The 23,367-nt window shown below is 46.6% G+C and overlaps 1 protein-coding gene across 1 annotated transcript in view; it reads left to right on the forward strand.

The window, feature by feature from the left end:
* The window catches only part of MYL10 (myosin light chain 10), a 43,964-nt gene that overhangs the window by 13,223 nt on the left and 7,374 nt on the right, over nucleotides 1-23,367 (forward strand). Inside the window, exons 2-5 of the mRNA XM_084822999.1 lie at nucleotides 5-94; nucleotides 5,826-5,901; nucleotides 7,765-7,869; nucleotides 18,138-18,216. Of these exons, the coding sequence (XP_084679125.1) occupies nucleotides 5-94; nucleotides 5,826-5,901; nucleotides 7,765-7,869; nucleotides 18,138-18,216 (350 nt within the window). The remainder of the gene's footprint in view (nucleotides 1-4; nucleotides 95-5,825; nucleotides 5,902-7,764; nucleotides 7,870-18,137; nucleotides 18,217-23,367) is intronic.

Here is a 23,367-nt window from a genome sequence, read left to right on the forward strand (position 1 = left end):
GTAGGCCCCCAAAATGGCAAGACACAAGAAAGAAGGAGGTGGCTCGAACGTATTCTCCATGTTTGATCAAAGCCAGATTCAGGAATTTAAAGAGGTAGGTTCATTCTCATGGTTCTTGGCCAGTTCAAGATTTTTAGGGCACAATCTGATGCATGTTTAGACAGGGAAAAAATCCTGCAACTTCCAGCATTCCCTAGCCAGCATTGATGGCTGGGGAATGCTGGGAGCTGCAGGACTTTTTTCAGTCTAAATATGCACAGGGTTGCGCCTTTAGCTAATGAATGATCTGGATGACAAATACATCTTAATGACTGATGTCTTCCTGCTTTCCTTGGGTGGTTCTGTGGGTATGGCAGGGGAGTTCTCGATCCATGCTACAAAGAACACAAAAAGGTGTGTGGAGGCAGTAGTGGCTCATGAGGCAAAGCACTGTCTGTCGTTGCAAACCCCAGGATTTAAGTTTGGCTGGGGAGGCTTTGCTTGTGGTGTCCTTGAGGAATGTGGTTACCATACATAGCGGAGCCTTCTTGGTGGTGGCAGCCCAACTGTGGAACTCCCTTCCAGTAGAGATTTGTCTGCTCTCCACACTGTTGTCATTCAGGTGCCAGTTGAAAATGTATTTCTTTGTACAAGATTTTAGCATAAAGGCAAGTGTTTTCTGGCTTTAAGAGTCTCGTGTGGCTCAGAGTGGCAGGCGGCAGTAATGCAACCGAAACTCTCCCCATGACCTGAGTTCAATCCCAGCAGAAGCTGGTTTTCAGGTAGCTGGCTCAGGTCGACTCAGCCCTCCATCCTTCTGAGGTCGGTAAAATGAGTACCCAGCTTGCTGGGGGAAAGGTAGTTAGGGCCGGGGAAGGCAATGGCAAACCACCCCACTATACAGTCCGCCAGGAAAATGCCGAGGAAAAACAGCGTCCCTCTAGGGGTCAGTAATGACTCAGTGCTTGCACAAGAGGAACGTTTCCTTTCCTTTTTTTTCTGGCTTTGCACGGATGGTTTTATCGTATTTTATTGTGTATTTGTAATGTTAGACTTATGATTGTCATGGTATTCATAGGTTGTATTGTTGAAGGTTAGTGACCCTGGGCTCCTTGTGAGGAAGGATGGGATATAAAATGAATGAATAAATAAACAAAGATGGCTGAGGAGGAGAAGGAACTCATTGCCCTTGGCACTGGGTGTCTTGAGGCATGGGGGCTGCTAGTTCAGAACTGTGCAGGTGCGCCACTGTTGAGTGACTGCCAGAGGCAGGCACAGAGCATGTCATTGGAGGTGTGCACATTGAGCACTGTTAGCAAGCATGCGCTTTTGTGTGTGGAGTAAGCAGGAGATGTTGAACCCCCCTCAATCACCACTGGCTGGTGGACAATGGTTCATCTCCAGCGAACTACCAAATCTTCAGCTTCTACATGGAGGTTCCCAGAGTCCAGTGTATGTGTTGAATTTAGGGATGTTGGAGAATTTCTCCACGAATCTCTGGGAGGCCGAATGCCAACGCATTCGGCCCCCCGGAATTGGTGGAGAAATGGTCCGCCACCCCCCCTGCCACCCCCCCCGGGATGGGACTTACCTTCGGGGAATGTCCCTGACGGCAGCGGTGGCTCCCGGCGGCTCCTGGCGGCTCCCGGCGGCGGTTCGGCGGCAGCAGCCAGTCTTCCGACCGGCTGCCGCCGCCCTTTCCAAGTAAAAAACAACAACAACAACAAACGTGATAGGCTACGTAAAGATTTATGTAGCCTATCACAGCTGACTGCAGGCCAGAGACACAAATGGCGGTGGCTACAGCCGCCGCCATTTGCGTCCCGGCAGGAGAAGAACTTTCGCGGTTGGAGAGGCGGGGCGCTCCCCCCCGGCCAGAATTTTGGCGGGGAGGGATGGGGTGCCTCCTCCCCGGCCAGAATTTCAGCGGGGAGGGACGGGGCGCCTCCCCCCCCGCCCAGAATTTCAGGGGGAGGGATGGAGCGCCTCCCCTCCACCGTGAAGCAAGCTGCGGGACCAGGTAAGTGACTTTCGTCCATCCCTAGTGTTGATGACATCATCGGCATGCGCCTCTATGGTGGCCAGTTGTGAATTGCCAAAAAGGAGGACATGCCTCACCAAAAGGGAGGGTTCTGATTTGCATAGAATTTACATATGGTAATGTATATGTATAGATCCAGATTTAGACATAATTACTTAACTTAATAGCATGAAAGGCTGTGACCCTGTGTTGTATGTGCTGCCTTGTTCGGTCTGCTCTCCATGTGCTGTTGATGGGCACCTTCAAGGCCCTTTTGCTCTCCCTTGTGACGATGGTCTTTCGTCTTGAAATTGGACTTGGTCCAGACAGCCTTTCAAATAGAGGACGCCTTCAAACTAGAGGAGGATCCTCTGGCAGCCCTGGAAACAGAGGACTGTCCTCTATAATAGAGGACACACAGCCACCTGAGCCAGGGCCTAGCAGTACAGACTTGGCTCTGGGATCATAAACTTAACATCTAACAGACTGGAAAAACAATCTGATAAATGCAAATTATTTGTGAAGCATAACAGATGGTTCACAAATAACTTACAATTAAAAAACATAATTAAAGCGTGATTCACTAAATCACCAATTAATAGATTGAGGCTTGAAGCTCTAATGTTATGCCATGGTTATTAAAAGGTAGGGAAACTGCCCCTACTCGTGATGGTGGCATACACGTAATGGTATAGCAATACTATTCAATCCTGTTAGGCTGGCTGGACAGATAATGTAACGGCGTGTATTCATTTAATAATACTAATGAAAAATGAAGCAAATGAGCCTTTATCCATTCATTCGTTTTCAGAATTAAAAAAAAAAGCAAAGGGAGTTGGAATGAACGAAATGAAGCAAACATTTGATTGTTCATTTCTTCATTCGTTTTCAAATGTTTTGCACTGGAGACATTGCTTTGCAGTGAAGAAATGACTGAGAATTCTATGTTACCATTTGCGGAAAGGTCACAGCTATTAACTGGACAGGGTGGAAATTTCTAGGTTAGACAGCAGTTGGGCTGATTCTGAAGGGTGGCAGGTAGGTGACTCATCTGAAGCTTTTTATCCCTCTTGGGCGAGATTCACCCCTTCCGGGAGAGTGGAGAGATGTAAAGGGACAGTTCTCCATCTTGGAGCTTAACACTCTGTTGCATCCCAATCAGCTCTACCTTGCCTGTGCGTTGTGCTGGGATGCAGGGACTAGACAGCATCACTGGGTAAAGGGGGGCTGTTCCTGAGGGGGTGCTGTCTTTGGGGGTCCTAGTTCAGGAGTGCCTGATTCAGGGGCTCATGCCTGACATGGTCTGGTTCAGGCTCGGTGTCTGTGCCTGGGTTTAGATTCAGCACCTCTGCGGCTTGCATCGCTGGTCTTCCGGATCCAGCTGGTCCCCCTGCCCTCTTTGTGCCACCAGTGCCTGGTGGCTGCTCAACATCAGGGTCCTGGCCGCCAAGTAGTTCACTAGGTTAAGCCACGTCCAGAAAAGCGGGCGTCACCAGTTCAAGGCCCCTTGTCCTGACCGTTGAAGGCATGTGTGGCTTACCCACCTCACATATTGACTGGGTTCGCACAATACGCTAACCCACACTTAGCGATTATGGGTTGATGTTGAACTGTGGGTTGTTTGTTGAACCGTGGTTAGTGTGTTGTCCAAACCCAGGACGTTTTCTGTGGGGTGGCTTGTTAACCATGCAGTGTGGCTTATTTTTCTCAAACAAGCCACCTTGAGAACCCATGGTTTTTGTTGGGTTGTTCAAGGTGGTTAACAAGCCACACTGTATCATCAACAAGCCACCCTGTGGAAAATGTCCTGGGTTCAGACAACACACTAACCCATGGTTCAACAAACAGCACACATTCAACTGCTAAGTGTGGGTTAGCATGTTGTGTGAAGAGCCCCATTATGTCACTTGCATGGTGGATGGCTTCACATTGCTCTGCACTCTCGCCCCACGAAGAGGATCACCTGTTTTCTAAGTCTACGAACAGGGGCCAGTTGTGGGTGCAGTTTCATCTCCCTTGTAGTACCGCTCGATGCCCTACAGAAGGGGACAATGGTTTTGTTGTTGTGCGGGAAATCTGCAGCGGGCATGACAAAATCCAGGCACTGGTACAAAACCCAGATGGTGGTTAGATGGGGCTCGGCTGAGATCCAAACCTTCCTGTGTTAAACATCAGAACGGTTTGGAGCCAAGAGCATTGGCTCTGACCCAGCTCTGCACAGGGCTGAGTAGTTTAGTAGTGAGACATTGGGATGCGTTCAAGGAAATGCCTTGTCAAGAGAGATATTATATGGTTTAGGAGTTCACAATGCACAATAGTCTGGTGGTATGAAGTCATGAAGGCATTATAAAGGTTGGCTCCAATTTTCCCTAATTACCAGGGACCATCTTCATTACTGAACACAAGTGGAACATGAAACAAAATCTTGCAATGTGTCCCTACCACCTAAGTCTTAAGCAATTAAGGGCACAATCCTTTGCATGTTTAGACAGAGAAGTCTGGAGCTGTGTAGTACTGCTCAAGTCGATGGGAGGCAGGCGGATCTCGCACCAGCTCAGTATTCTGCATGTCCTACTCCTGGGAGATCACAGGTCTTTGTCACGCCATTTTGGGTTTGACTTCTTTAAAAAAAAAATTCTAATAATTCACAAACTCATATACTCCTGCATACCTAGAGAGTCAGTCCCCTGAATCTGTAGAAACTCAGTTCACTTCCAAAATGATTGGCACTCAGCCGTCTGAGTTCATTATAAGAAGGACAAATTCATTATGCCAGGTCAGACTATTTGTCCATCTAGCCCTGTATTATCTGCTCCAGTGGTGGGCAGACAGTAGATCTCCAGATGTTTTGGACTTCAATTCCCAGCATTCCTGACCATTAGCCATGCAGGCAGAGGCTTCTGGGAATTGAAGTCCCAAATATGTGGACAATTACCTTCTGCCCATCCCTGCTCTAATCTGATTTACAGCAGATATCCAAGATTATTTTTGAGATGCCAGTGACTGAATCTGGGACCATCTATATGGGCTCTCCGAATGATGGTTCCTTCCCATTTTCTTCTCCCTACCCCAGGAAAATCGCTGCCCCTATTTTTGCCTTTAAGGGATGATGACATTTTGTTAGTGGGATTTACTAGCATAGCTGTTCTCCGGGGTTCAGTTCCCTTCCCACATTCTCTAGAACAGAAGTGGGTAACCTCTGGCCCTCCAGATGCTTTGACCGACAATTCACCTGCTGGCTAAGGCTGATGGGAGTTGTAGGCCAAAACTTCTGGAGGGCCACAAGTTCCACATGGACCCATGGCCTGGCTGGAATCCGCCAGGAAAAGTGTGGTGGCCTCCTTTCCTGTGCGACTCCCCGGCTCCGGAGGTCAGGCAGGCACCAACATTGTATTGCTTCCGGTGCCTCCTGAAGACATTCTTATTTCAAGAGGGCTTCCTTGAGTGACCAGCCGCGGTTTATTAAGTTCAGGATTTGTTCCTTTTAAAATGTTTTAATAATATGGTGTTTTATCCTCTTATCTTTGTTGGTCACCACTCCGAAATCTTTTGGTGTGGAGCGCTTTATAAATATTGTAAATAAATACATAAAAAGAGTCCGACACATCTAGAGGGTGCCAGGTTGGGTAAAGCTGGAATACAGCATAGCAAGGGTAGATTAGAGCCCTCAGACACGTGAAATAAATGGTGTGGAGAGTGCTATGGCTGTGATCATTGTTATGAAAATTGGGGTGGTATAAGCATGTTGCTATGTTCATTTATGGAATTTGACATCGTGATAAGCAATATCCCCACCTCTCAACCTCTGCTGTTTGTTTCTCAATAGGCATTCACAATCATGGATCAGAATCGGGATGGTTTCATTGACAAGGCTGACCTGAGAGACACCTTTGCTGCACTGGGTAAAAAAGCACAAATGCTTCATGTACCAACATTATCTTATGAAAGGCTTTTAAAAAAGTAATAATTGTCATCACTTTTGTGTGTACTCTGTGCCAAAAGAATGAAAGAATTAAAATTCTATACCAACATACCAAAGTTTCCTGAAATTTCTTCACCTAGGAAAGAGCAAAAGTGCATCAAATATTCTCCACTTTTGCTTTTCAGGTAAAAAATTAATGATTTCAGGGAGACAGAAATATTTTGTCCAAACACTTTGATTATGGGAACGTTAGGGCTGAGCCAAAGTATCGCAGAGCCAATACTTCGGGGTGGTTTGGGGAGAGAGGTAATGGGGTGCTAAAGACCCCCCCTTTACTTTACATTTGCTTGGAAACCCTGTTGAAAGCATCTGGGTAAGGATAGAAAGAGAGAGAGAAACAGAAGTGATATCATTGTGGCAGTATACTACAACCAACCAGAAGACATGGATGATGGTTTTTTGAAACAGATGACAAAACTTCCACAGTGGCGATTTCTAGTACTACTGAAGGATTTGAACTATCCGGACATCCACTGGGAGTCTATCTTTGCTAGGAATAGACCATCCAATAAATTCTTGACTTGCCTTGATGTGACGTCCGCTGTCAGAAGGTGGAGGAAAGAATTAGGGGATCTGTGGAATTGTGGACTTAATCCTGATCAAGAGGGAAGAACTGGTTGATGAAGTGAAAGTGGCAGGCTCCTTGGAGGAAAGTGACCATGTCATCTTAGAATGTTTGTTTCCAAAACAAAATAAGTGGGGTAGGACCCCAATGGCTAGGAATTCCAAAGGAGAAAAGAGTTCAAGAGGGTTAGGAGATTCTGAAAAGTGAAATACTGAAGGCAGAATCACAAGCTATTGCAATGAGGAAAAATGGGAAATCTAAAGAAACCTGTAAAGCTGCACAGGAAGCCCTCTGATGAACCACGAGTTAAAAAGAACATGTGTGAAGGTTTGAGGCCTACAGAAGCAAAGAGAAAAAAGGTCAGGCTTAAGAGGCCTGGAGATTTTTGTTGGGAGGGGGTAACCCTGAGAAGAGTAGTTTCATTTCTCCACTAAGTTTCATTTCTTCAGTTTTGAAGTAGTACTTTCAGTTTTGAGGGTATATATAAAGAGAGGGAGAGAGCCAGTAAGAGTCAGAAAAACCAGGCTGCAGCCAGAGCAAGAGCAGGGACAACTAGAGCCTGAAGTGAGAGCAGAGTCTGAAGACTGAGAAGGAAGAAGCAACCTAGAAAAGTCTAAGGACAGCTAGCGTGGAGGTACTTACGTTTTGCAACTTTTATTTTCTGTTCATGCCTTTTGTCTCACTCACCTCTATTGTGCACATACCTTTAGTTGTGATGCGTATTTGCTTTAAATTTACCAGTAAACTGTTGTGGTTAAACCCTGTGTCTAGAGTGTCACTCACCCCTCGCCTACAGCCTAAACCCCATGTTACTGGGAAGGGGAAGTTTAAAAGAAGGACGGTGGGACTTTTAAGGAGGCAAGGGATCCTTAAGGAGTTGCTCGGGGGTCCAGATCATAAGTGGAACCTTGACAACATATATAAGAGATAGGAGGAAGGACATATAACTAGGAGAGAATTCATTCGGTTCACATTTTAAAGTGACCTTACTTAATTTTGCACTTTTTAATTAATACATGAACTGAAACCCAGTTATCCTTCAACGTTTTGCAGTTTTCTGAATTTTGCAATGGAGTTCTCCAATCAAAAAACTGCCCACTGGTTATGGCAAAACCAGTCGCTGAAGAGGGTATTTAATAGAGCATCGGTGATGTCTTCTTCACTGTATTCTTATGGACTTCCATAGTATATAACTGAATCAACACTGTTATATCACAGGTCGCATGAATGTCAAGAATGAAGAGTTAGAAGCAATGATCAAGGAAGCTCCGGGTGCCATAAACTTCACTGTCTTCCTCACGATGTTTGGTGAGAAGCTCAAAGGTGAGGGCCAAGCTGTGTCAGAATGGTGTGCATGCAGCATGAATCCCTCTCCTCACTAGGGATGTACGAAATCCACTTACCATTCCGGTCCGGGGCATCCGCGCGAGGGAGGGGAGGCGATCCGTCCCTCCTCCCAGAATCCTCCCCAGCCACGGAGCTGCTGGCCAGGCCCGGCCGCAGCTGGACTTCCATCTGCTGCCAGTCTGTGGCCGCAAATGGCGCCCAGCATAGCAGATGCCATTTGCTGATTTGCGTCTCTGCTTTAGCCGTGATAGGCTACATAAATATTTACATAGCCTATCATGGCAAAGAGCAGGGACGCAAATGGCATCTGCTATGCCAGTCGCCATTTGAGGCTGCAGACTGGGACAGCAGACGTAATTGTATGGGGATAGGTGGCCGCCTCCAAACTTGGAGGCAACCACCTATCCAGTGCAGGGCAGGAAAAGCATGGAGGGGATTGCCGATTTCATCTGTCTAGCCCACCTGTCTTTGCACGAAGGCGGAACGGGGGAGGCAGCTGCCGGATGACACATAGGATGTGTCGTACCGGCATTTCTACCTTCCCTGCCCCGGAACGCCCGGTTTTCACCACTCTGCACTCCTCTTCCAAGCGTGGAGTACAGGGACAATCCAAGTTGCCTGCAAGGCAGCGCGGGAGGGGAAGAAGGTCAGTTTTCCAGGAACCAACCATGGAGCGTGGGCTCCCAGGTCGGTTCCCAGAAACCCACATACCCTATGGCCGTCTAGCTGCTGATTACCGGCCATAGGGTTGCTCCCTAAATCTAGCAAGGTTTCGCTCTTGGGGTCCTCGGCTGCAGATAACTTGATCCAAGCTGTAATCACCTCTTGTTCACATCACTGTAATGTGCTCTACACGGGGCTGCCCTTGAAAAGTCCGGAAACTACAGCTAGCCTGAAACGCAGCAACCAGACTGTTGTTTGGCATGCATTTTGGAGACCTGGATCCCAGTTTGTTTCTGAGCCTAATTCGAGATGCTGGTTCTTACTTCATTTATTACATTTATATCCCGCCTTTTTCCTCCTTAAGGAACCCAAGGCGGCTTACATTCTCCTCCTCCTCTCCATTTTATCCTCACAACAACAACCCTGTGAGGTGGGTTGGGCTGAGAGTCTGCGACTGGCCCAATGTCACCCAGTGAGCTTCCATGGCCGAGTGGGGACTAGAACCCGGACCTCCGGGCTCCCAGTCCAACACTCTAGCCACTACGCCACACTGGCTCTCTTATGAAGCCCTAAATGGTTTGAGGCCAGAATGTGTGAAAGACTACCAACCTCCTATAATTGAACCTGCCTATAATTGATAACCTTCGTTAGAGGCCATGTCTTATGTCCCAACACTTAGAGAGGTTAGGTTGGTGGGCACTTGAGGCGGGGCCTTTCCGGTAGTAGCATCTCTGATTGTGGAACTCCCTCCTTAGGCAGTTTTATATAACACACAGTTTTAGCTGCATGGCTTGGGTCATTGTTTGGCAAATGACTGGTTGTCAGTGCAATAAAACTGAATTGAACTGAATATCACATATATGAAACTCAGTGTGTGTTAGGATGTACATTGCTGGGAATTCCGTTCTGTTTAATCTCAACGGAATTCCACAGCATTTCCGTTTGTGTAAGCAGCGGCAGGCTTCAGATTTTTTTCTGTCCAATTCTGGAAAAGTTTCGTGCATTTTTTCAGGTTCTGCCATTTGTGCATTTTTTCCCCCAGATCTTGAAATTTGCACAAATGGTGTTACAATTCCTAAAACATTTTTTTTTAAAAAAAAATTGGCAATCTTGTACAAGTGTGCACGACCGCAAGTCCATCTGTCCGTTGTGTTGTCCCGCAGAGGCATATTCCTCTCTTGCAAATATCCTTGTCAGTTTTGTCTTCTCCACACACCATTTAGCCCAGCAAAGCCATATTCAATACTTGTCAAACAACTTGGCAACCAACCGCCCCCTCCCCTCAGGAAATGCAGGATAAAATTGACAAGTTCTTTGATAAGTACAGAATTTGGCTCTGCTGGGCTAAATGAAGTAGTATGTGGAGAAGATGAAACTAACTGTCCTGCTTTGACTGCAGGGCTAACACAGAAGCAATGCAATGAAGCCAGCAAAAATTCAGGCATGCAGGTTTCTATCCAGTGGGGTTCGGGCTAACACAGGAGTGGTCCAAATAACAGAGAGAGGTCAAAACGCGAGCATGCAGTCAGATAAGTGGGATCAGGCCCCATCACAGTTGGTCCAGCTAACCAGCAAAGGTCAAAACATAGTTAGCCTGTCAGATACTTTACATGGTCCATAGCAGAGTCAATAAGGAGTCCAAAGCTCAGTAACACAGAGCATCAATCACAGGCAAGGTCCAGGAGGTAAGGTACCTGGCACAGGAGCTGGAAGAATGGTGTTGTTCCAACACTGGCTAGGTCTGCAGTGAAGGCTTTTATCCCCAAAGCCTGCTGAGCCTCACGCAGAGCTCAGCTGCAGTAATCAGAGCTCCCTGTTCAGAGCCCTACTCTTGAGGAGTCACTTTCTCCTGAGGAGTCTTTCTCTGCAAGTGAGCACTCCTTCTCACAGGGGCCCTACTGGCCTGTTGCTTGAGGTGATGACACTCCTGGTGGTCAGGGGGCTGTTCAGTCTGAGAGGCAGCGTCCCCTGGTCCTGACAGGAATGGACCTGCAACCATCACCTCCAAGGCCCCGGGCTCCTGCTAGTCTGGCAGCAGTACCTGATTTGGGGTGCCCTGGTTCTCTGGGGGCTCCATTTCCTCCTCTGAGTAGGACTCAGTGCTTATCAATGGGATCTTCTCAAACTGGGGAGAGCTAACAAGTGGGATACCGCAGGGCTCAGTCCTGGGCCCACTGCTCTTCAACGTTTGTATTAATGACTTGGAGGAGGAGGTGCAGGGAATGCTGATCAAATTTGCAGATGACACAAAATTGGATGGGATAGCTAATACCCTGGAGGACACAAACAAAATTCAAAGTCATCTTGATAGACTGGAGTGCTGGGCAGAAAACCACAGAATGACATTTCATAGGGATAAATGCCAATGGGATCTTCTCAAACTGGGGAGAGCTAACAAGTGGGATACCGCAGGGCTCAGTCCTGGGCCCAGTGCTTTTCAACGTTTGTATTAATGACTTGGAGGAGGAGGTGCAGGGATAAATGCCAAGTTCTGCACCCAAGAAACCAAATGCACAGTTACAAGATAGGGAATACGTGGCTCAACAACACTACAAGTGAGAAGGATCTTGGAATTGTTGTCGATCACAAGCTGAATATGAGCCAACAATGTGATGTGGCTGCAAAAAAGGCCAATGCTACTTTGGGCTGCATTAATAGAAACATAGCTTCCAAATCCCGGGAAGTACTAGTTCCCCTCTACTTAGCACTGGTTAGGCCTCATCTGGAGTACTGTGTCCAATTCTGGGCGCCACACTTTAAGAAGGATGCAGACTAGGGATGGCGGAGAATTTCTCCACGAATCTCGGGGAGGCTGAATGCCAACGCATTCGGCCCCTCGAAATTGGCGGTGAAATTCTCCGCCCCCCCCCCCCGGGATGGGACTTACCTCCCTCGAATGTCCCTCTCGGCGGCGGGTCCTGGCGGCGGTTCGGCGGTGGTTCGGCGGGGGCGGCGGCCGGTCTTCCGACCAGCTGCCGCCGCCGCCATTTCAAAGTAAATGTAAAAAAAACCAAACACACACGTGATAGGCTACTTAACGATTTACGTAGCCTATCATGGCTAGATTTCCAAAGTCAGCCGTGATAGGCTACGTAAATCGTTACGTAGCCTATCATGTGTGTGTGTGTTTTACTTTTTTCTTTCGCGGCCGGGGAGACGGGGCGCTTCTCCCCGGCCTGAATTTCGGCAGCGAGGGATGGGGCGCCTCCCCCCCAGCCTGAATTTCGACCGGGTGAGGCGGGGTGCCTTTCCCCCCAGCTTGAACTTCGGGGGGAGAACCGAAGCGCCTCCCCCCCACTGCGAAGCAAGCTGCGGGACCAGGTAAGAGACTTTCGTCCATCTCTAATGCAGACAAACTGGAGAGAGTTCAGAGGAGGGCAACGAAGATGATCAGGGGACTGGAAACAAAGCCCTATGAAGAGAGACTGAAAGAACCGGGCATGTTTAGCCTTGAGAGGAGAGGACTGAGGGGAGATAGGATAGCGCTCTTCAAGTCCTTGAAAGGTTGTCACAGAGAGGAAGGCCAGGAACTCTTCTCGATCATCCCAGAGTGCAGGACACGGAAGAATGGGCTCAAGTGACAGGAAGCCAGATTCCGGCTGAACATCAGGAAAAGCTTCCTGACTGTTAGAGGAATACGACAATGGAACCAGTTACCTAGGGAGGTGGTGGGCTCTCCCACACTGGAGGCATTCAAGACGAGGCTGGACAGCCACCTGTCAGGGATGCTCTGATGTGGACTCCTGCACTGAGCAGGGGGTTGGACTCAATGGCCTTGTAGGCCCCTTCCAACCCTACTCTTCTATGATCCTATGACTCTCCAGTGGGACCATGACACTGACAGCGATATTTACAAGAGGGGAATATGCCTTTGCAGGGCTCCCTACCGGACAGGTGGACTTGTGGCTGTGCTCATGTGCACAAGATGGCCAATAAAAAAAATTATGACACCATTTGTGCAAACTTCAAGATCTCCCCACAATTGTGCAAACCAATGCTATTAAAAAAAAACAAATCTGTGTATCGACTTGCTACAGATCGAGTCGATGCCAGCAGGGGGAGTTGGAATGAAATCCGCAGGGCCAAATCAGGAAAATCCATTGGGTTTTCATCCTCCAAATGGAATTCTCCTATATCCCTGATGGCGGGGTGATGGATGAATATGAGAAACAATTATAAATAATATTGCTTAGGACATTTCACATGAAGCTGACCAGAATAATGACAAAGCCGAAGGTCAGGCTGCCGTCTAGGAAGAGAATGATGGGACTTCAGTTGCTAGGTTTGGACTGATATCCTGTCCGGCATTGTTCCTGCTCTATAACCCTAAGGGCTCAAGATATTTTGTTGCCTGAAGCAGAGCCCTAATACTCCCACCCTACCCACAGATAAGGCCAATGCTTTGAACAGTAGACTAAAAATGGGGGGGGTGGAGTCCCGTAACATTTTACAGCAGGGGTGTAGATCCACAGCACTGGGTCTACATCTGGCCCACCTGGGATTGCGATCAGGTCTTCCAGGGTTGCACAGCTGGCCATGTCCCCTTGACCATGTATTCCTGCTCTTTGCTTTCTGTTCTTTAACTAGTTACCAATCCATAAGAGGACCTCTCCTCTTCTTCCATGACTGCTAGCTTTGCTCAGGAGAGGTGAGGGGCTTTGTCAAACACCTTTTGGAAGTCCAAGAAGTAAACACCGGGTGGAATCCGACAGGATGCTTACACCTCTGCGGATTCCTTTACACCCCACCAATTCCCATCTGCAAGCAGGACCTGCTGCTTGTGGCCGGAACATTTAAAACTTCCAGGGCAACTAGAAATGAGTAAAAAAGCTCATTTCTGGAACAAGCAGGTCAGCAGAGCTTGCATAAGCGGAGCTCAACCTGTCGCTATCGTGAAAGGAATGTTTCCACTCATTTCTGGGCTTCGAAGTGCTAAATCTCTGTGGTGCACGCGGTAGGTCCCACTCATGCAACAGAATCAACAGGACCCACCATTGGCCAGCAGAATCAGCAGGATGCAAGAGAATTGGCAGAGCTGTAAGTGCCCCTTTGGATCCTGCCCAGTGTCTACATGATCATCCCAGTCCGCATGCCCTCAAACAACTAACTCTTAAAGATTAGTGGGACAGGAATTACCTTTTCAGAAGCCATGTTGATTTTTATTCAGCAGGGCTTGTCCTTCTATATGCTTACAATGTTATCTTTAATAATGCTTTCCACCAGGCTAACCAGCCTGTAATTTCCAGGATTCCCCCTCGATCCCTTTTTAAAAATTGGGCTGACATTGCCCATTCTCCAGCCCATCAGTACAGAAGCTGATCTTACGGACATGTTACATATTTTTGGATGACATCTTGTCCTTCAAGTCAGGCAGCAAATATCTTGGGACAGCCCTTGCCTGTGTTGGTGCCCATACTCTCCTCCAGCGCTCTCTTTCGAGTTGCTTGTATGCCTAAAATATCTTTAAAAAGTCATCAGTGTTGGAGAGCTTCCCTCCCGGCACCCGGGCACCCTCACTGGAGAAAAAGAAACAGCAGCACTGTATACTCTGTCATCCTGCTTGACTTCCAGCTTTGAAGGGGAATTCTCTGGCATTCCCTATTGATTAGCTGGTGCATAAAGTGGTCTCTTTGATCATGTGCAGCATCTCTGTGTGGTATACAAATTGCATTTCTTCCGACTCTTTGTAGAACAGAGACCCATGTGGCTGGCATTAACACAAAATGCCTTTTCTTTTCTTTTTTCTGTTGCTTAGCTGCTCATCTGGCATCAGGATATATATATATATATATATATATATATATATTTGTTCAAAGTTCCCAGCTTATTCCAAGAATCCCAGCCCTGTTCCTCCTCTTCTCTCCCAAACCAAACTTGGCTGCTTTAATTGATTTCTAGCACAACTAATTGTTGTGCAATAAGGAAATCGCCTTTCTCCAAATTCACACTGTGGTCCTTGGCTTTGATAGGAAAGGACTGCAAACTTGCAATTGCACCTTCCTTCACCCGCTCCATTCTTTGTTGTGAAATTGTGTGACAAACCTATTTTCTTTCTAGCTTCGGGTCAATTAGAGAATTAGGCAACGTTCTTTAAAAAAGAAAAGAAAAAGGGTGTTTCATGCAACAAGTCCAGCGAAAAGGGCATAAGTAGCAGAAACTCATTTTCTCACTTAATCAAGTGAGACAAAGGGAAAAGGAAGGGCATCTCTACCCGGTGGACTTAAAACAGGTGCTCGTCTGCAAAGCTCTGCTTAATTTCAGGTGGGCACTAAACACATTTTTATTCTGTTTAGCTTTTAATGGTTTTTAATTTGAGATTGAACTTCCAATCTTCCTGGTTTCGTAGCTCCTTTTAAAACTGGTATGTTGTTTAAATGTGTTTTTGGGTTTGATGTTTTGTTTTTGGATCCCCTCTTTGGGCCTCCTGTTAGGTCTGAAAGCCAGTTTATAAATATTTTCATAAATAAATACAATAATAAATGCATACCCTCAAATGTTTTCACAGATGAAAATATGGACATCCCTGTACCACCCTACTTCTTATATTGGAAGTAGGGATGTTGAAGAAATCCACCAACCAGTAGATTCCACAGCGGAGTGGCCTTTCCCTGTCAGGTGGATTCCACGGACTTGCAGGAAGTTTTTCTAGCTTTCCCAATTTTGCGCACATTTTGTCATAGAAAATTACACTTCAAAAAAAAACAACAACGGCCAAAATGCACATTTCTTGCATAGCCTAAAATGTGAAAACACACATTTTGGGGGGATTTTTGCACACTCTGGGAACATTTGTGCATGTTCGCATGTGCGAATTTGCGCAAACGCACAATTGCGCAAATCTGGAAATTAAAAAAAAATCCGATTCCGTCAATGGGCAGACAACAGAATGAAAAGCTCCTGACAATCCATGAAACACCGGAGGAATGTATTTTACACAGTCCGTACATCCCTAATTGGAAGTCACTGTTTCAGCTTCACTGATCTTCTACCTGTATTCCACTGATTCATAAACAGGAACGTGATTGATCTTTTGTTTCAATATACACCAGAAAATGCTAATTGTCATACAACAGGTTATCAGTAGTTCCAACATATGCCTCAGTAGCTCCGGTTTATATGGCATGTTTTGCACCACATGGTTGCCTTAGGTTGCAATCCTATATTCACTTACCTGGCAGTAAGTCCCATTCAGCTCAGTGGGGCTTACTTTTAAGTAGCCATGTACAGGATTGTGCTGTTGGTGTCAACTTTTTGTGATGCATTTCCTCTTTTTGGACTAGGGGGTGATGTGTAAGTGGCCTTACCTCCCAAGGCAGGCGCCTCCAGGAAGGGCCTTTCAGCAGGATCTTAAGAGCCAGGCAGGTTCTTGTAGGAGAAGCTGATACTTGAGAAATTAGACATGGCAGAGTAGCTGTATTTGTTCTGTCTGCCCTCTTCACACAACAAGCAGAGAGATGGGGGTGGAATGTCCATCACAAGCTGCCTCTGTACAGAGCACCACCTTAGAACATAAAAGCCACGCTGGATCAGACCAAGGGTCCATCTAGTCCAGCACTCTGTTCACACAGTGGCCAACCAGCTGTCGACCACGAACCCACAAGCAGGGCATGAGCGCAACAGCACACACACCCCGCCCATGTTCCCCAGCCACTGGTGTACATAGGCTCACTGCCTCTGCTTGTGGAGGTAGCACATCGCCATCAGGACTAGTAGCCTTTGATCAGTAGATCAGTAACCCTTACTGATCTACTGCAAACGTACAGAGATCTACTAGGTCAGGGGTGGGGAACCTGTTTCAGAATGAGGGCCTAATTCATTGTAGAAAAGATCTTGGGGGCTGCATTCTAGTGGTGGGTGGAGTTGGGACCAAAAAAAGGTGGGACCAAAAATAGACACACCCCCAGCATATTTTAGCTTAAAGTTCTTCCCGCCAGTAATGAAGCCTTAAGACAAGCATTTGAACCTTTGAGAATGGGGAAAACACTGCACAAATGCTTGGTGGTTGAGAGGGAAAAGGGGTGGGACAGGGGGAAGGGCATAGCTATCTGGGGAACCCCAGAAGGCTGGTTGGGACCTCAGGAGCACTGGAGTTGGGTCAGAGGCCTGAGGTTCCCCACTCCTGGCCAAGTTTATCTGTAAGCTTGGGCTGGGCCTGTCTCTGGGTAAACTGGGGATTCTGATCTCCATGAGTGGCTGCGGTGGAGGCTGGTGGCTCCAGTATCAGTGGGGTGGTAATTCCACTCTGGATTTCAATCAAAACCAGTCAGAACTCAAAAAGAGCTATCCAAGGTGCAGAGAATCTGCTCCATGTTTCAGTCAGAGCCAGTCAGAACTTTAAAGGAGATATCCAACCTTGGAGAGCTCCTTTAGAATTCTGACTGGTGCTGACTGAAACCCAGAGTGGATTCACTGCCCCACTGATATCAGAGCCACGTACTCCACTTTATCTCCTAATTGTTGGTGAGGTTGTAACACTGCAGGTTCTTGGATTCACATGTGGTGGGAATGCTCCAGGGTCTATGTGTTCTGGTCTCAGATTTTGGGAATAATCTCAGACATTATATTTCACCCCTGACCCACTACCTGCGTTATTATCCATTTATGACAATGTTGGTAGAAAAATAATTTATAAGGCCTTGTTAAACTTCTTGTTAGCTGTGGCCCATTTAGAAATTACTCAGCATTGGAAGTCGACTGTGGGTCGACTTTACAAGGTTGACTAAGAAAGGTTTGGCAAATAGCTCTGGCACAGTATCTGATGCATCATAGCAGACTTCTTCGAGGACGTAGCAAAAGGGACTGTTTTATTGAAATTTGGTCTCCCTTCTTTGAGTTTGTGAATAGAGGTGTTCCTGAATACACGCCCCTGGAGACCCAAACGTCCTTTTGGAAGGATTTAGTTTACTGAATTTGTTGGTACCATAGAATATCTTTAAATTCCAAAGCTGGAATTTAATTATTTTCTGTGAGTGTGCATTGCATTTATATTTTTATGTGATGAGTTTATAATATGTTGTATAAATATTTAAAATAATTTTTTTTAAAGACATCAAAGCCACCAGCTCCACTGAGTAACTGTGATTATGAATACAATCATAGAATAGTAGGGTTGGAAGAGGCCTATAAGACCCTCAAGTCCAACCCCCTGCTCAGTGCAGGAGTCCAAGTCAATGAATCCAAGATACAGGGGTGCTGTTCTAGGTCAATGCAGAAATGGAAAACGTGATGTTTCATTAGTGACCCAGGAAGTTGGGAGTGCAATGGGGGTGATGAGGAGTGTACGTGACAATATTCTTGGGTAGCACTGGCATGGCAAATGGTAAAAGCTGCCCTCTCGTTACATCGCAGGTGATGATTGAAAAGTGACAATTAAAAACCAAATGAGAGAAACAAACAAATAAAATCTGGCAGATGGCATAGTGGGCTTGCATATGGCACAATTCACACATTCACTGGCTAGTCCTCAAGTATATAGTTATGGAATGGAGAGAAATCAAGAGATGTACATGCATGCACTGACCAGCAGATGCATGCACAGAAGAAGTAGTTGAAATATAAACATCCAATTGTTCCCCTTTTAGGCACAGATCCAGAAGAGATCATTTTGAACGCTTTTAGGATTTTCGACCGGGAAGGAAAAGGTTACATAAAAGCAGACTAGTAAGTCGTCGTTTTTTTTTAATCTGTTCCCCGCCCTCCCCTTTTAATTTTGCTTCAGTCAAGTTTTCATCTTGTCGTCAGTTAATTGCATTTAGGGATGGGCAAACTTACCCTGTCCGTGCTGCTTGCTGTAGAAAAATACACAATTAAAAAACAACAACCCCACCCAAAGTGTGCATTTCCCCCATAGGCCAAAGTGTGAAAATGCGCACTTTGGGGGATTTGTGCACTTTGGGGGGGATCTGCGCATTTTTGCATGTTTGAATTTGTGCAGATTTGAACTTGCACAAATGCGAATTTGTGCAAATTTGTACTTGCACGAATGCGAATTTGTGCAAATCTGGAAACGGAAAGGAATGCGGTTCCATCAATGGGCGGATGAGGGAACGAAAGGCACTGGGCAATCTGCAAACACAGATAGAACGGATTTCACACCGGCTGTACATCCCTAGAGAGAAGGAGATATCCATTCCGTGGTGCTTCACCTGGAGACCTTGGCATGCGGGCGGGGCGGAGGGGAGGAAGAGTGCAACTCCTTCTCTCCCTGCCATGGCCTTTCAAAAAACACCTCCCCATAGTTGCTATTTCCGTTTCAAGAGAAACTCCCATTGGAGTCAATGAGGACTTTCCTTGAAAGGCACATGGCAGCTTTAGAGGGATGGTTTGTTTTTTTAGGACCATGGCAGGGAAAGAAAGTCACCCCGCAACCTCCCCTCCCTACTGCCAGTAGTCCTCAGGGATCCCTAGGGCTGCTACTTACATAACAAAAAAATGTGCACATTTCCTGCATTCATGCAATTAATGTCGCATCTCGTTTGGTCCTGAGAGAGTAGGAACAGAGGCCACATTTGAAGAATAGAAGAGCCCTGTTCAGGTGCTCTGTTAATGCAGGGCGGGGAGCCTTTTTCAGCCTGCGGGCCAAATTCAATTTCAGAGAAGCTCTCCGGGGCTGCATTCCAGTGGCGGGCAGGGCCTGAGATAAAGGGGGTGGAGCCCATGGCAAAAGGGGTGGGGCCAAAACCACATAAAATATCAGCATGTTGCAGCTGAAAGCTCTGACGGCCAGGAACTCAGTCTTAGGAGATGGATTTCAAACTTTTAGAATGGGGGGGGGAAAGCTACACAAAAGCTGGGGAACCACCAAATGATTGTTGGCTGGGGGAGAAGGGAGTATGGTCAGAGGAAGGGATTGCAGTCGGAGGAAGGAGGTGTGGTCACTCAGGGGAAACCTCAGCATTTTGTATTCATGTAGGCTCCCTGCGAGGTGTAGAACCCCTGCTTTCTCAAGCGTCTACATCTCATGGGGAGCCTAGAAGGGTAGAAAGGGCTCCCCGCATCAGACATTCAGTGTTGGACTGGGAGTCGGAGATTCTAGTCCTCACTCAGCCATGGAAGCTCACTGGGTGACTTGGGGCCAGCCAGCCAGATTCTCAGCCCAACCTACCTCACAGGGTTGTTGTTGTGTGGATAAAATGGAGAGGAGGAGGATAATGTAAGCTGCCTTGGGTTCCTTGCAAGAGGAAAAAAGGTAGGATATAAATGTAAGAAATAAACAAACAAACGAACAAAGGATGTAGCATGCTCACTCTCCCTTTCGCATGCTCATTGAACACATTAACAGAACACCTTAATAGGCCTAGAGGGGAATCTAAATGTAAGATATATAAACACAGGATTTTCCTTGCTGGAAAAAATCACACCCCCCGATACCTCACCAAACACCCTCCCAACCAAACCTAGCCAATTCACTAGACAATGGCATTGATTCATCACCACAACAGAACATAATGTTTGTGTATTAGACCCGAGGGTAATGTCGATCATTACAAAACCAGCCATTAAATCCATTCCATGACCATATTTTGATGCTCAGCTTCTATTCATATACTTCCAAAATTTCAACATTTGACTCTAATAATTTTTTCAGACCAGCTCACCCATCACTTTGAAAGCCTTGCCCCTTTCAAGATGACGGTTGCTATTAATTAATCGTGCTTCTCCATATTAAAAAAAAATGGAGGGGAAAAAGGCAATAGCAGAAGAAATCCCCCACGACTGGCCATGCTTGACCTTTTAATAAGAACCTTCATCTAATTAACATCCGTTTGGGGGCATTTCAATTTTTCCACTGCGTGTTTTCACTTCTTGCTTGGAAAGTCATGACTCATTTCGGAGTCTTGGAACTGATTTTGCATGCGATGACAAAGTTTTCTTTCCCCATATGTGTGTGTGTGCGTGTGTGTATATACATACATCAGTCATATATACCCTTCTATGCTGTTTAAGGTGAGAAAGAGATCCAGCAAGATCCTTAGTCATGGGTAAAAAAAATAAATCCTGGCACAACGTTAGGAAAGGTTTGGATATTCAGGTCACAAAGTTCCATTGCCACTGATGATGTTTACTCACAGGTAAAAATGTGGAGCCCAGAGTTGCAATGATGTTCCTGAAGTTGTCCAGCAACAACAGACTTGTTGACACCAACAGATTTCCACAAATTTGCACCAACTGGACTATGATGGAAATTAGCGATATTTAAACTTTGGACAGTTTTCCCAAACAACTTATTTCTAAGGCCTGGGAAATCTGATTTCCTCCTCTGCCTGTCTGTGAGAGGTGTGCATACACAAAGGTGGTGCCAAGGGTAGGCATGGTCAGGAACCTGCCAAGGGCCCATACCCCAACAGGGGCCCACTGATAAGAGTCCCCTGGACTTTCTTGTCCTCTTCATCATTGCTACCTGCTTGGATTCACTGCTGCACTGACATCAGAGCCACCAGCCTCCACTGCCAGGATGGAAGACCAGCAGACGTCCCTAAAGGGTGGTGTACAGTTTTCAGTTAGATTAGGACTGTAGTGCTGCAGAAAGGGAAAGGTTAACCTGAATGGATAGAAGTTCAGTGGTAGAGCCCCTGCTTTGCATGCAGAAAGTCCCACCTTCAATCCCAGGCAGCATCTCCACGTAGGGCAGGAAAAACTCCTGCCTGAAACCCTGCAGAGCCGGTGCTAGTCAGTGCCGACAGTAATGGGCTAGATGGACCCAGGGTCTCACTCAGTATAAGGCAGCTTCCAATGTTTCTATGTTCCCTTAAGTGATTACTCCCCCGTCAGCTGCTATTTGCGTAGCAGGGGGAAAGTTGCACCTGCATGTTTTCCCTAAGGGGACAAAGGCAGCCTTGTGGAGCAATTTAAATCAGGAGAATGGTTTGAGGGAAGGTTCAACCCATGCTCGTGTAGTACCATGGTCCTGATCCAAGTCAGGCTTCTCCAAGGGTACGTCTAAAGAAACGTAGGGATGGGAGAGCCAACAGTGGATCTTCCAAAGTTCTAGTCGTAAGACTGCAGAAGGCATTTGATGGAACGATAAACGATCCAAGGCTCCGAGACATCAGTGACGATACACACAGCCCCGCAAATTTCTTCTTGAGGCTGCCTTGCATGCCAGGCCATGTCAATTAATAAAACACAACTGGTTCCGTAATTTTGTTTTAAAAGTAGCCTTGTAGGATTTACTAGGAAACAAAAGAATGAACCAGTTTTTTATTTTTATTTTTAAATATCGGAACTAGCTGATGTTGGCCATGACTGATACCATCTTATGTTCCACATCAAGGCTAATGGGCAGGCCCTGGTTTGTGTAAATCCAGCTTGAATGCCTGTGATTTTGTTCTTTTTGTCCTCCCACCCCACCATTCCGAAGAAACAAATAATATGGGACGCAACAACAGCAGAAAGTTCAGAGCTTCTGAGTTCGGAAAATCTGAATCTTTGTTTCTCTATAAAATAAATACTGGAAACTGCTGGGTTCTTTACTCAGTCCTTCTTATGTGTAATGGTGCCAGAGGCTTCTGAGGCTTATAATTATATTTGATCCTCCCCCATTCACCATCCCACCCCACACCCCTCAGCCCTAGCCTCAAATTCTTTCCAAAAACACTGCATGCACGTGAGTGGAAGATGCCAACAACACCGGTCTCTGTGTTCAAAAAGAGAGGGGCTGGAACGTAAGCTTCTTCGGGAGCATAATCAACACAGGCCTTTGAGGCACCTTAAAGACTGACACATTGATCGTGGCAGAAGATTTCATGGAGTGGCCCCCCCTTCATCAGATTCATCCTCTGATATAGCCACATGGTTACGATGGGGTGAAAATGTAAAGGGTGGGATGAAAATTCTTTCTTTCTTTCTTTAATTTCTATACCACCCAATAGCCAAAGCTCTCTGGGCGGTTCACAGAAATTAAAACCAACAAGCACACAGAAAAACAATATAAAATATAAAAACATTAAAACCACAATATAACAATACAGCCAGAATAAAACCTGTGTAAAACCTAGCAGCAATGCAAAGCTTTAAAATACAGATTCAAAACAACAAAGCAAAAAGTCTAGAAAGCTAAAATGCTAAAATGCCTGGGAAAATAAAAAGGTCGTCACCTGCCACCAGAAGGAATACAACGTAGGTGCCAGGCGAACCTCTCTAGGGAGCTCATTCCAGAGCTGGGATGCCACAGCAGAAAAGGCCCTCCTCCTAGTAGCCACCCGCCTCATTTCCTTTGGCAGGGGCTCACAGAGGATGGCCGCTGAGGATGATCTTAAGGTCCAGGCAGGCACATATGGGAGGAGGCGATCCTTCAGATAACCTGCTCCCAAGCCGTTAAGGGCTTTGCACTTTGAATCAGGCCCGGAAATGGACTGGCAGCCAGCGCAGCTGGGAAGGTACTGGCATAATATGAGCTCACTGGCCAGTCCCTGTTAACAATCTTGCTGCCCTATTTTGGACCAGCTGAAGTTTCCGGACCATTTTCAAAGGCAGCCCCACTTATAACACATTGCAGTAATCCAGACGAGAGGTTATCAGAGCATGGATAACTGTAGCTAGGCTCTCTCTGTCCAGATAAGGGTGCTTTTGCTATACCAGCCTAAGCTGATAAAAAGTGCTCCATGCCACTGAGTTCATCTCTGCCTCAAGTGACAGTTCTGGGCCAAGAGCATCCCCCAAACTAGGAACCTGATCCTTTAGGGGGAGTGCAACCCCTTGTCATGTTCAAAATCCCTTTTCAACATAAGAGCGCTGCTGGATCAGACACAGGGTCCATCTAGTCCAGCATTCTGTTCCCACAGTGGCCAACCAGCTGCCCGTGGGAAACCC

This window comes from Heloderma suspectum, chromosome 16 (genome assembly GCF_057233095.1).
Source record: "Heloderma suspectum isolate Gila_16-S chromosome 16, 16-S_ref, whole genome shotgun sequence".
Classification (NCBI taxonomy): Eukaryota; Metazoa; Chordata; class Lepidosauria; order Squamata; family Helodermatidae; genus Heloderma; species Heloderma suspectum.